Below are 13,857 nucleotides of genomic sequence, written 5' to 3'. Positions count from 1 at the left end.
GTTCTAATAAGTCTATTACTGAAATGATATTCAAAGCTTAAGGATCTTTGATCGCTCACTCTCTACCTATTAAACATCCAAACTATGCTATGCAAAAGTGTGAGGAGTCTTACAGACCGAATTCGTTTCTATATTGCAAGCTCATACGGAGGGAAGGTATGACAGTTCAGTAATAGAGCGTTCAATTCTGGTGCGTGGGATCCATGGTTCGGCCCCATCTCATATTAAATGGGCTTTGTAGTGAACAAATAGTGTATGGGTGGGTTTACTCGAGATTCTATTGTTACAGCAAAAAAGGTCAGGGACAGCGAGAAGCAGCTTTGGGATTCGATTCAGCGTCTTAAGAATATATTTCATATCCACCTTTATCTTTTTTACGAAAACTGGAAGTGGTAAAAGTCATGTAATATTTTCGCTTTCAATATTGATTTTCAGAGATAGATAAGCGATAGATAGGTAAGATGGCGAGAAATAGATTTACAATATGAATTTTGAGTACCAAGAATAAATTTCATTTCCGACTTCGTTTCCCTATTGCAAGTAGATGTGGAGGGAAAGGGGGAACGATAATACAGTAGTAGAGCACTCACCTCTGGTGCGTGGAGTCCATGGTTCGATCCCATCTTGCGTCAAATGAATTTTGTACTAGAATGTGCGTGTGTTTTCTCGGGATTCTACTGTATTCTCTTACTTTCTTTATTCTACTATTTCATTCATCATTATCACAGTATCCCTTAGCCTCGATCTATAATCGTGAGATCTAAAACAAACACAAAAGAATCGGATGTAGTACAAATCTACTATTTCCGGTTTCAATAGAGCAAAAACGATAGAAGGTACCAAGAACTGACTTTTTGATATGGATTCTTCACCGCAAGAATAAGTTTCATCTCGAAATTTAACTCTTCACTACAACCGGAAGTTATAGATCCACCTTCCGGTTTCAGTACTGAATCCGTGTTTTTGATATCTACGACAGTTTCACACTGTGAAACAAAGCTAACTTAATTAGTAATTGAGTATATCGAACACATTATAATGTATATAAAAAACTAACTTAGATAATGTCCCTTTTTAAAAATAAAATTAAAAGACAAAAGCCAACATATGGATAACCATGTTTATCAGGGCTTTTAGATTGGTAACACTTCAGGAAGATTTGGAAGAACTGAACAGAATAATAAATTTAGGATCTATTAAAGGGTATAGTTCTTATGTTGGAAACATAAAGCTCAATATATTTTTAAGATGAGGAAAAATGGAGCAGGTGAAATGTGTAAACAAGACGTCCCCAGTGTCCAGGGATAACGCACAAACTAAAGAAAATAGTAAAGACATAATCTTAAGGTTAATTTTAACCATACCAGAAACTTAGGAAAATCTTTAAGTGCATACAAAAATTATTTTGTGGACAAAGCTAACCTAAGTTGTATATATCAGGCTTACTGCGCTTGTGATTTCTCTTAATTAGCACTAGAATAAAGAAGCACATCAGAGAGCACATCGGGCCAATAGTAACGTCGAAAGGAACGTATTTGAAGCTTATTACATTGGGACTAAAAACCCACTTTTGAACATCGGAAAAGGAAACTTTTGAGGAATACTGGGATACGATTATTAAAAATTATATTAATAAAAAAATTAATATACAAATACTTTATTAATACTTTAAAATAGTAATAATAAAAACACACAGGAACAAAAATTTAAGTTAAAATTTGTATATATTGCCAACAATGTTAAACACGGCAACACTGCTCAAGCAGGATTTAAACTTATGGAGGTTGGAAGAAATATGGAAAGCAGATCACAGGACTAGATATTATTATAAAAATACAGAACAGGTGGTTTTTAGAGTTAGTGCACTAATACCATTAAGAGTTTGTACATATTTTTACACCACTATTCGTTAAAACATTAATATATGAATAATTGCAAAGAACATATTCGTAAGCCTTAGCGCAAAGAACAGTACCCATTTGACGTACAGGAAATATTAACAATAATTCTTTTAAAAAGAAACATTATCCAGGTTAATTTTTGACCAAAGCTATCTTGTTTTTGTATTTTATTTTAAATTGAGTTCGATGTCTCTTTTAGCAGCAAGGCTATAAGAGATGTGGACCTACTGCTTAACGTGTAATTCGAACCACAACTCCCGCCGGGAACCGAACCCAGATTTCCCGCGCCAAAGGCGTGTACGCTATCCGCAATGCCACAAGGGAGCTCTTGTGAATATCTTAAAGACAAGGGAAAACATCACAAATTTCGAAAGAGATCGAGATAATATCTCCAAAATACTTTTAAACGAACCAATATTTGTTAGTTCAGAAATTTGATTCCTCGAAAATTATAACGTTATAAACTGGTACCTATACTTGTAGCCAATAAAAGTTATAAGTCTAGAAAAAGCTGTTAGTTTGTTTAATAGAATTTTGCACATATTATCTGGCTTACTTTCTAAATATTTATCTTCAATGACTAAATTATTCACTACAACTTTAAAAAGTGTGTGTGTGTGTGTGGTGGTGGTGGTGGGGGGAGAGCAGCACAGACTCAAAAGCGGGATTCTTCATTAAAAGCAGTAGCTTCCAAACACATTACGGAAGGCCGAGTTGCTATTGTATCCTACATCAAACTAAAGGTCGATAGCATGAGGTAAATACAAATGTACACACAAAACGAAAAAGAGCACTGATTTAATAATACTAATAATAAAACAACGAAGAAATGGAACTTACTTTAGAGCACGTCTCTCAGTAGGAAATGGGAAATGTATTAGATGACTTCAACGGGACGATAGAAAAAATCTACTTTACCACGGGTTTTAAAGCCTACAAGCAGAAAGGAATGACAGGAAGGTAAGCTGTTCTATATTCAATAATCTAAAACCAATCAGGTAATGTACAGATGAATGAGATGAGTTTAACGTCCCTTTCAGAAGCGAGGCTATATGAGACGGGACCTATTGATTAACGTGGAATCCGAACGAGCTCCCGCCGGGAGTCGAACCCGGATCTCCCATGCAAAAGCCGCGTACGTTAACCGCTTAGCTACGACGGAGCTCGGGTACAGATGAAGCTGCTTGCACCTTCTAGACAAAAGTGACACAAGTCAAAAAACTTTAAGGTCCAAACTCGTAACCCTCGCGAGAAAAATGACATAACTCGTGACTTGTTTTAAAGTTATTTTATAATCACCATGTTTTTTTCTTTTATGTGCAAAAGTGTTGTAAATATAGCTTTAAAATTATTTCAAAATCAGAATGTATTAGAACAAATATGATAAATTTCGCGTTATGTTACTTTTTTCGCGAAGGATACGAGCTTGGACCTTAAGGTTTTTTGACTTGTGTCACTTTTGTCGAGGTGTGGATGGTTGTGCAAATAGTCGGAATGATTGTATTTTGATTGATGAACGGTAATATGAACTTCTTACTAACAATTGGGAAGTGAATATACAGTGTGTCCCAAAAGTAATGGTAAAAAATGAAACTCCAAATTCCTGGCACCAAAACAAGAAAAAAGTGTATATGACCTATAGTACGGAAGTCGACAAGGAAGGAGCTAGACAGCTTCTAATGTGGGGGGAAAGGAACTTGCAGACTTCCAAAACTTCATTTAAGATGCGCGTGAACAGTTATGCAACATACCGGGAGTGATGGAATGCATCCGAAATTCACGATTAGCACGTTGCATAGACGTGGAAGCACAGCACTTTGAACATCTGCTGTAGGTATGTTTATTGTTAGCACGTATGGCCTAGAAGTTTGTAGTCCTAACCTGTGTAAGATACTACATTACAAATACAATACGTCGTTGTGTATTCTGCCTGTTATTTCATTACATTACACGACTAGTTATACTTTTTTATTTCTACCCTTTATCTGCAAGTTTCTATGTGGTATACTACTATCCACTGCCCCTGATATTATGTAACCATGCTAAGTGGTCTTAGCTTTGATTCCCATTGTACATGTGCGTGCAATCGTGCTATGGATAACTTTTTTTCTGTATGTTTCCATCTTTACTGCACCGTTTCAATACCCCTGCCGTACAGACATTCGATGAATCCCTAAATGACGTATGGAGAATCTCCGGTGCACTTGTGTAACATGCGTTTAACGTGTCAAGTAAAGATGACCTTTATGTATTTATGAACCCCCTTCCTAGCTCCTATCATTAATCCTCTGGGAGGTATGAAGTGCCTTTCTTCCCACATTCGAAGCTGTCTAGCTCCGTGCCTGTCCACTTCCGGACTATATTTATCATTACTTTTCGGACATTATATATATACATTCGAAGCGTGTGTATATATATATACACACCAGGTGCGTCAAAGAAATGTATGCACACTTTGAACAATCATAGAAAATTTATTTTCCAACGTATAAGGTTATATTTTTGGGATAAAATGATGTTATGTTTCTCAACAGATGGCAGCAGAATCGTCGGTCTAGCTGTGCAACCCAGTTAGTGGCAAGAGAGTAACATCAACATGGCGGACGGACGCTTGAGCTTTGAGGAACAGAAGCAGATTATTAAGTGATACTGAAAGTTACAGAATATTGCTGCGTTTCAGAGACATTGGAGACGTGAGAATGGGACTGATCCACCTTCAAGGATAACATTACACATCTACGAGACAAAGTCGAGGTTCATGAAAGAGTGTGTGATGGGAGACAGGCCAATCAGAGGGCCTCGCACGGCAATAAATGCTCAATCCTCAGTTGCGGTGCCGGAACAGCTTCGGAGTTTACCACAAAAATCTCCAAAGTTTCACGTGAGAGTGGTGTAAGTGCTAGAAAGCTACGAAGCGTGTGTACATTCCAAGATTGGTGCAACAGCTAAGTGACGACGACCCAGATCGCATAATGCAATTTCTTGTGTGGATTCAGATGGTTACACGTGAACAGGAATGTATGGATAGCATTGTTTGGACGGATGAAGCACAATTCAAAGTTAATGGAACTGTCAATAGGTATAATGGTGTGTACTGGAGTGAAGATAATCCCCACAAGACTGTTGAAAACTCTGCGAATTTGCCTGGTCTAGAGGGGTAGTGTGATCTGTCTCATAGAGAACTCATTGAGCCTTTCCGTTTTGACAGCGCTGTAACTGAAGAAAATTACATAAAAATGCTCACTGATTTCATTTTCTCTACCATTCCTGCACTGTACGTAATGAGAGGTTTTTATTACCAATAAGATGTAACCCACCACGCTATCATAGGGATGTGAGAGCATACCTGGATCAAAAATGTACCAGGCCAGGGGACCAACCGAGTTTCTTGCACACTCTCCAGACCTTACGCCGCTCGATTTCTTCTTATGGAGCACAGTAAAAGATAAGGTGTACCATCGTAAACCACGTAACCTGGACATACTTCTGGATGAGATTCAAATGGTGTCTGCAGAAATCCCATTGGACACTTTGGTGCAAAGTACGGAAGCAGGCATGACTTGTACTCAGGATTATATTGATGATTAAGTACATCATTTTGAATATTTACTTTAGCCACCGGTTGCAACATTCAGTCCTAACAGAAAGTAAACTTTTTCTTTCTCTTGAGTTGAACTGTAGCTCACTTTATTAAGAAATATAATCTTGTAGATTGGAAAATAAATTTTGTGACATTTCGAAGTGTGTATACGTTTTTTAACGCACCCTATATATATGTATCAGCGACTTTTTAAAATTATTATTTTGTATAGCAAATTGCTTATGAAATTTAAATTTGCATTGTATTTATAGGTTTTGTGCCGCATTTTCAGCAATGTACAAAATAATAATAATTATTATTATGTATTTAACAGTTTTATGTGGATATGAAATAATAAATTAAGATTTTGTACATCACAAACAAGTATGATAATGAAAAAGGCAACGCTGAAAAAATGACAATTACGTTTTAATAAATAATGTTAAAAAAGAATGCCATTTACACCCAATATAGTATCTCAACCATTCCGCAGATATAATAAACACGGGTAAAGTTGGCAACACTGCTCAAACTTTTAGAAAATTTAAAATGATGTTAAAGAAAAATGAAAAGAGTGAAAAATACAAAAAAGACGGGTTGTAAAAAAAATCGTATCACATATTCACTGACACACTACTTCCGAGGTTCGAAGCCTGGGCGAAACAAAGCCTACCATCCAAGCGAGCTAAACCGCAAGGGAAACAAAATGTTGATAATCCAAATAAAATCTCTGTGCAGGGCATTACCTCAAACCACTGATACTAAATATGAACACATAGAATTCGTTGAATATTTATCCTCTATGAACAAAACTTACAGTTACAATGAAAGGACAGTAAATATTGTAGGAAGTTATTAAACTTAAGTAATTGTGGAAACTTATTGTAATTGCAACTACCAAAAACTATTGCTATAATGTTATAGACCAAACGAAAGTAACAATAATTTTAAAGTTTCCTTAAAATTCGTCACTTTAAGTAGTATAGCAATCTCTACCCGCGATTTCTATATTTCCAGAATAGTTTGAGATATTGTACTGATTTAAATAACAAACATTGATTTGAATGATTTATGTCTTTTGAAAACCATCTACGTGATTGAATATGAAACTTATCTAAACAGTTTCTCGAAATAAAACATTTTTAAGAAATAAAATTTTCAATCCCTTGTAACGTTTTTCCTATTTATTTCAATTACGTCACATCACGATCATAGTATTCGACATTAAAGTATTTGGGATGTGCACTGACCTACGTCCGTTACTACCGTTTTAGAGACCTTCAAAACTTGGATGTTTGTGATACTGTCGCGTCCTTAGTTTGTAACAATGAATAATAAATGTAATATTTTGTGGTTGTGCTAAGTATATCAAACAATTCTCCCTCGACAATATTTCTTCATACAAAGTTTCAGCGTTTTTATATATTGTTAAAAGTTAAAAGGGTGTTCCAAGATATATATGAATGCAGAAATTACAAATTACGAAAATCTTAATATTGAAGACTAAATCTAAATATCAAGAAAGAATATCAGCATAGGATTGGTCAGTAAGGCATCTGAAGTTCAATATGAAACGCCGATATAAGGGAAATTCATAATGTAATCAACGGTATAGTATGGAAAGAAAGTATAAGATCTGTCAGTATGATAGAAGGTAAATCCTGGCTCTATGGTGAAGAGAAAAGTGAAAAAATAAAGAAATTGGATAAAATTACATTTATTTTAAAATCAAGAGTATTTAAAACACGGAAACCTACGACAAGCAAATTAAACATGTTACTTGAACCTTTATGATGATAAGACGGAATAAGACAGAATATAGAATACAAGGTAGGATCAAGGAAATAGAGGAAATTACTACGAGCGATAATATTAGATTTACATAAAATTGTGATGGGATTAGAAAGGGAAATTTATCCAGACATAATCCATAATGGAAATACAGTACGTGTGTTTATGTATAACATCAGAGGCAGATGTTATTGATATTTTGTTATGATGAAATCTTCCTGCTAATATCCTGTTATTTTCCTTCTCTTTCGACAGATAGCAGCAGCGCAGCAATCAACCAAAATGGCGTCTAACATAACAAAACAGACTGGTGAACAAATTGCACCCTCTGATATTCATCAACGCTTGCTGAGGGTCTATGGACACGAAAGAGTGGATGTGGGTACAATAAAGCAATGTTTAGTGCATTTCAAAAGTGGTGAAAAGTATGTGAACGACGAGCCACGTCCTAGATTTCCCTGCTCAGCTGCCACCGCTCTCAGTGAACAGCACATCCGTGCTGATCGGGATTACGACCAAGGAACTGTGTTCACAGCTGAATGATGGCTTTATTGACTTGAAAAAGATGTTGGACAACTTGGGTTATCACAAAGGTTAAGTGAGATGGGTCCCGAGCAATGGCGTCACTGGGAGGATAAAAACCGCTTGAAGTTCCCTCTCTCTTCTTCAGTGATATTGAAAATGGATTCTGTTTACATGCAATATGTTAAATATATAATCCCGATGTACGACTTTTTTGATCATTTATCACATGAAAACAAGTACTGTACAGTTTTCTAAACTTTACTTCATAGAATCTCTACATTTAACCATACATGAGATTTCAGCAAATCTTTTCGAGTTCTATCTCTATAGCATGGATACCAAAATTTACCAACTGCAGATGTGAACACATTAAAAAGAAAATATGCAGGGTGAATCTGTAACTTTGTCCAGTGTCTATAAATCAGAAACGATTGCAGATAAGTAGGATGAAACGTAAACTGAGTTGAAGAATGCCAGAGGATGCATTGAATGGAGCATTTTGCTTTATCCTCAAGGTCTTTTAACACGGCGCTCTGGGGAGTAACTGAAAATTTGAAATGCCGAGGTACGTCTTGAGATATATCGTTGCAATAATTACAAACACGAAAAGCAGGAAACGTACGTACACGCGTGTGTGTGTGTGTGTGTGTGCCCCCCCTCTCCTCGATTACGAAATGGCTACAATAGAACATATGGTGTAGCAGATAAAATGTCCAGTGCTTACAAGTCAGAAACGATTGGAGATACAAGGATGATGAAACAAAAACTGAGAATATTCCGGCATTGCTTGCCACTTAGAGTCCTGTGACATGGGGTCCTGGGGGAATCACTCGAGAATTTGAAATGGCAAGATATGCCTTGTGATAGGGTACTTTTGTAATTTCTTCCAGGAGCCGTATCTCTGAGTTCGTTAAAGATATTATTACCAAATGATAATCTGGACAATTAAAGAGAAGGCAACCTATCGGATACGGGAACAAAATGGTATTTAAGATTTTCGAGTGATCCCCCAGGCACCATGTTAGAGTGTTCTGAGGGTAGAGCATAATCCTCCATTCTATGTGTACCCTAGTACTTTCCTATCTTAGTTTTTTTTTTTTTTTTTTTTTTTATCCTTTTATCTCCTGTCATTTCTGATTTATAAGCACTGGACAATTTAACTGAAACGTCACCTATTAAACGGTGGCCTACACAATAAAATATTTCCTACAAAAGTTGTTTGTTTCTTGTGACCTTTCTAACGATACATACCTTGATATTTGAAATTTTCGAGTGATTCCCCAGAGCCTCATGACCCAGTTGACTCACCTCCTGGCATTTTCTTGTCATAGCTTTTGTTTCATCCTTTTATCTCAGTCGTTTTTTATTTATAAGCACTGGACGTTTTACCTGAAACGTAATCTGTTACATGGCAGCCATTTCGTAAGCGGTCGCCCACGCGAAAAAATGTTTCCTACAAAAGTTGTTTATTTATATGTAACATTTCCAACGATATATCTCAAGACATACATTGGCATTTGAACTTTTCCAGTAATCCCCCAGGGCCGTTGTTAGAGGGCTCTAAAGGTAAAGCAAAATAGTCCACTCGATGCACCCTCTGACACTTTCCAGTCAGTTTTTGTTTCATTCTTTTACCTACAGGTGTTTCTGATTGCATACACTGGACGAAGTTACAGACTCACTCCGTATATATTACTGAGTTCTTGATTAGCCGAATTGTTATCGTGTAAGACTTTGATGTGCAGCAGGGTCCCTTACTCCTGGAGGAGTGCTGAAGTTATCCAGTGCTGATTCAACATCATAAGGCAATTGGGGAGCTATCTGAAATAAGAGGTATCAAACTCCTGTCCAGAAAGCCAGAAATAATGGCGCCTGAAAAGTGATGGGCTGACCACATCACCCAGTTGAAGAGCGTTATCTTTATGGGCTGTAGCGAAAGGGAGTTTAGTACTTGGCAGCCATATGCCGCACATCAGGCCTGGACTAGCTCTTTATATATTACAGAATACTATAGGTTATTTTACTAAAAATTTCCTGTGTAGGAGTTTTTGTGTTACATATCAATATGCTTTATCTTTTCGAGTGACTCTTCCGTATAAACATGCATCCAACAATGAGATTTGTACAGCCTCAACTAAATGCTGGATTCATTCCAATAATTTGGTCCTTGTAGCTTAGAACACAAGAACTAAATTTTCTTTGAGGAAGTCCTGAAGTATAGCATTGAGCGCGAAATAGGAATTGGATGCGAAATTTCGGTCTTGGCGATAGGCATTTGCATAAATTAGTTCGTGAGAGAAAAACTGGAGACCAAACTCTCTGATCCGGCCACTGAATTTAGACTTGAAATTTCATACCCTGCCCTAACACACAACAAACCATTACACATATTAGCCTGGAAAGGTCAGATATATAGCGGTTGAAACCAATCACTGACCACGTATAGAGCCATATTAACACATTGTGGCGCCCATGCTATACTTCAGGACCCCCTCAAAGAAAATTTAGTTCTTGTGTTCTAAATGCACACTTGGGTGTGTGAGCCCTTCTTGAGGTGTTTCTGGCTACTCCACTGGTCCCGAAGATGCTTACAGACGATCACAAAACTCCAGACACAGCCATCTGTAGGAAAACTGATGTATTCAGTCTTTTGAAATAGGCAGGGTGTGATTCCTGTATATGTCTTGGAGCCTGGAAAAAATTGTCAATTCAGAACGAAAAAGGAGACAATGACTAAGCTGAAATTCCAAATTGCAAAAGTAAAGCTAAAGAAGAAGAAAGACTTTCGCCTGCAACACTATAACGCTAGGCCCCCTACCGATATTCCAATCATGGAGCTTATTGAGAAATTTGGTTGGACTGTCCTACCACATTCGCCATAGTCAGACTTGGCAGCTTCCGACTTCCACCTCTTTGGCTCTATGAAAAATGGACTACGGGGGCAACATTTTCCGTCATTACAGTTGTAAAGGAAGTGGCATGCCTGCGCTGATTCCGATTTTTACGAACCGTGGCATAAGGGCTCTTGCTCATTGATGGAAAAGGTAATAACGAATGACGATTATGTTGATAAGTGACTGTAACTAACTGAAACTTACGTTACGTAATTTAGTTCTCTGTATCTCAAGTAGCTTACATAAAAATAAAGGCATTACTTTCGGAAGGACATTTGTATTCCGATTTGTTGCCACTTTAAAAGAAAAATGACCCTTAAATATATCGATATTCTATTAAAATATTTACAATTTTTTACTATTGCTGTCTTGAAGATGATTACACATTCCAGCAAATAGATCCCATTAAAAATACGTCACGAGCATTATATCAACCACCTTTAAAAATAGCTCTCCGAACACTTCTTTAAGAGAGAAAAAATCTACTTGTATCCGTTGTACTCAATTTGACGCCATGGACTCAAAGCTATGAAATATACTGGCCTTTATTCTGTCGCTTCGTATCAATTCAAGACAATCGTGGCACTATACATATGAAATGCAATTTAGTAGCAGTAATACTTCTGTTCCTACCATCAAAATCAGAAGACAATATATTACTATTTAAACAAAATAAGTTACAATTCTAGTATCATAACGAAAGAAAGAAACGTCAAATACCAACCTGCACAACTCTGCCATGAGCTGCAGCTTCCTCTATTTTCTGTTGTGATGTCAGCGTACGAAATTGTAAACAATGTTCATCAATAAGCGACAAGAAGAAGCTAAATATATCACCCATATTACCAGTTAAAGCTTGGTATATATCCTTCCGACGTTGATTTGCTTCCAGCGTCTGAAAAATAACATACATTTTCTGAACAACAAGAAAGAAAAAAAAAAACTCTTTAAAACAAGTTAAATTTTCAATTCTTTGTAACTTTGTTCGTTACACAATGATCAAAGTACTCGACACTCAAGTACTCTGGATGTGAACTGTCCGTTCGTCTCAGTTGCGTTATTAATGTTGTAGAGGCCCGTAAAAACAGTAAATTTGTGATACTATACTATCCTTACTTTCCAATACTGAATAATAAATGTTTTTAATTAACATGTAGATTTGACATACTTAACAATCCGATGAATACCCATTGAAAAACATACAACTTTACAATGGGTTAGGAACAATGGTAAAATGGTATTGCATAGTATGTCAAACAATTTCACCTTGCTGATATTTACTTCGTACAAAATTTCAGCATTTTTTTATCTATTAGTATAAAACAAGAGTGTTTCTAGATAAATGATCTACCCTATATATACTATATTGTTAAAAATGAAGCATTACGTAACATAATTTAAATATAGAAATTAAGCAGAATTAATTAAAAAAAAATAATAAGGTTTTATTCAGGGAAAGATAGACATCTGTAAAGGAGATGCAGGAGAGTAATTCATGTAGCTGTATAACTTTTTACTTTTCATTCTCATAATGAAGGAGACACAAAAGAGGACTACAATTAGCTGACATAAACAGAACCGGCCAACCTCGTCGGTTCCCACTAGATTAAGCTTCAAGTAGAAAATGAATAGTACACTTTGATTCTTTGTGTAAATCCTACCCAACTGACATCGCAGTACAAATTGAGTAGACAGATATCAACGTTCGAATTGATGAATAACCAAAAGAAGAAACGTGACCGATTGCTAGCCTAAGCAGTCTCATAAGAAACATTTCTAAGTTACGATCCTAAGGGATCTAAGTGCCAACAGACGCCTTGGATGGAAAGTTTTAAAAGAAAAGAAAATGAAATGAAATCTTTGAGTTTTACGTCCCGGGGTTATGCCGGTTAGGCTAAAGGAGACGGTGATGATGAGTAATGAATGAAATGGAGAAATGAAGAAAGTGGGAGGAAACGGGAAAACCCCGAGAAAACCCACGCACACGGTGTTTGTCCACAACAAAGTTCACTTGACGGGGGCTGGGATCGAACCCGGGACCCCAAGCACCAGAGGTGAACGCTCTACCACTGAGCCGCCGCGGCCCCCAAAGTTTTAAAAGATTTAAAGGAGTTCATCTGAGAGCACTTCGAAGAGTTGTTCTTTTAAAGTTGAACTGGAGAATAGTGATGCAGTCTACAGAACATTGCGAATGTGTTTGGACGTAGGATATGGACACTAAGCCTCTAATTCGATTTTGTGATATAATTCGTTAGCAGGTGCCCTTTCGTATTGTTAGGTAGATAATTAAAATAAGACTGGTGCATAATAAACGCTTAAAGTAAAGGTACAGAAGGTCAATTCGTCCGTGTGTGTCCGATTTTGATGTCTCACCTACCTTAGAAAAATCCCCAGGATCGCCATCGGTTAACTTCGATGTGAGTACCATGTGTCTTGGCAATGGCCTTGGACCATAACATCAATTGTAAGAGGTTCCATTGAAGTACAGAAATGGGAATCTTGAGCTATTCCTCCTGGCAGGCTTTCCGGAAGCTTCAGACAGTGGTGACACGATGAGATGCAAGTGCTCTTTTCAACAGACCAAACCTACAAAAATCCATGGGAGTGGTATCCGATGACTTCACTAGTATGTCCTGAAAGGAAATAGCCTAGATGCTGATGTCAGCCGCCATCTGTTGCAGAAATCTTTGCGTAAAACGGGAAGTATGTGACAAGGTCTTAACCATATGGACACGGACTTGATTTATTGTATTTCCACACAACGGGGCAGATCTGTATAAATTCATGTAAAGATATGTTGCTGTTAAAATGGGGAGTTGGTTCTGCAGTCTTTAGGCACCTGCCGAATCGTTAATTTGCCTTCATAGCAGTATCCGCGACAACTAGAAATAACTTCGAGAAACTTGCTTTGTACTGACTAATGAAGTCAGGACGGGTTTCTGCGTCTCGTGGGTATACCTTACGGCTCGAATTTTGCAACAATCTGATAGACAAATCCATGCCTCATCGAATGTGGTAACAAACTTCCACTTTCCCCCGGATAGATTGCGTTCGTAGAGGTGCCTGCAATGGGTCTTCCTCTCCCTCCAATGGGGTGCAGTAAGAACATGTCCACGACTTTAAAACGCCATCCGGAATCTGTCACGTAGTTTGAGGCTCACAGTTG

At 37.2% G+C, this 13,857-nt stretch overlaps 2 protein-coding genes across 7 annotated transcripts in view; one reads left to right on the top strand and one right to left on the bottom strand.

Annotated features, from left to right (window-relative positions):
- Positions 1-8,024, top strand: part of LOC145680891 (NAD-dependent protein deacetylase sirtuin-3, mitochondrial-like) — a 287,622-nt gene extending 279,598 nt beyond the window's left edge. The window contains exon 9 of one of the 2 annotated variants that reach the window (XR_014130690.1): positions 7,528-8,024. The gene's annotated coding sequence lies outside the window, so the exon portion shown is untranslated. The remainder of the gene's footprint in view (positions 1-7,527) is intronic. The other variant, XM_081752050.1, reaches the window with a different exon arrangement.
- The window catches only part of Ranbp21 (exportin-5-like protein Ranbp21), a 116,777-nt gene that overhangs the window by 69,677 nt on the left and 33,243 nt on the right, over positions 1-13,857 (bottom strand). For all 5 annotated transcript variants that reach the window (XM_081752041.1, XM_081752045.1, XM_081752044.1 and 2 more), the window contains exon 4: positions 11,416-11,586. In XM_081752041.1, coding sequence (XP_081608167.1) covers positions 11,416-11,586 — 171 coding nt within the window. The remainder of the gene's footprint in view (positions 1-11,415; positions 11,587-13,857) is intronic.

The sequence above is a fragment of the Thermobia domestica genome, chromosome 3 (genome assembly GCF_964235325.1).
Source record: "Thermobia domestica chromosome 3, izTheDome1.hap1.1, whole genome shotgun sequence".
Lineage (NCBI taxonomy): Eukaryota > Metazoa > Arthropoda > Insecta > Zygentoma > Lepismatidae > Thermobia > Thermobia domestica.
This window is presented reverse-complemented; position numbering and strand designations above follow the sequence as displayed.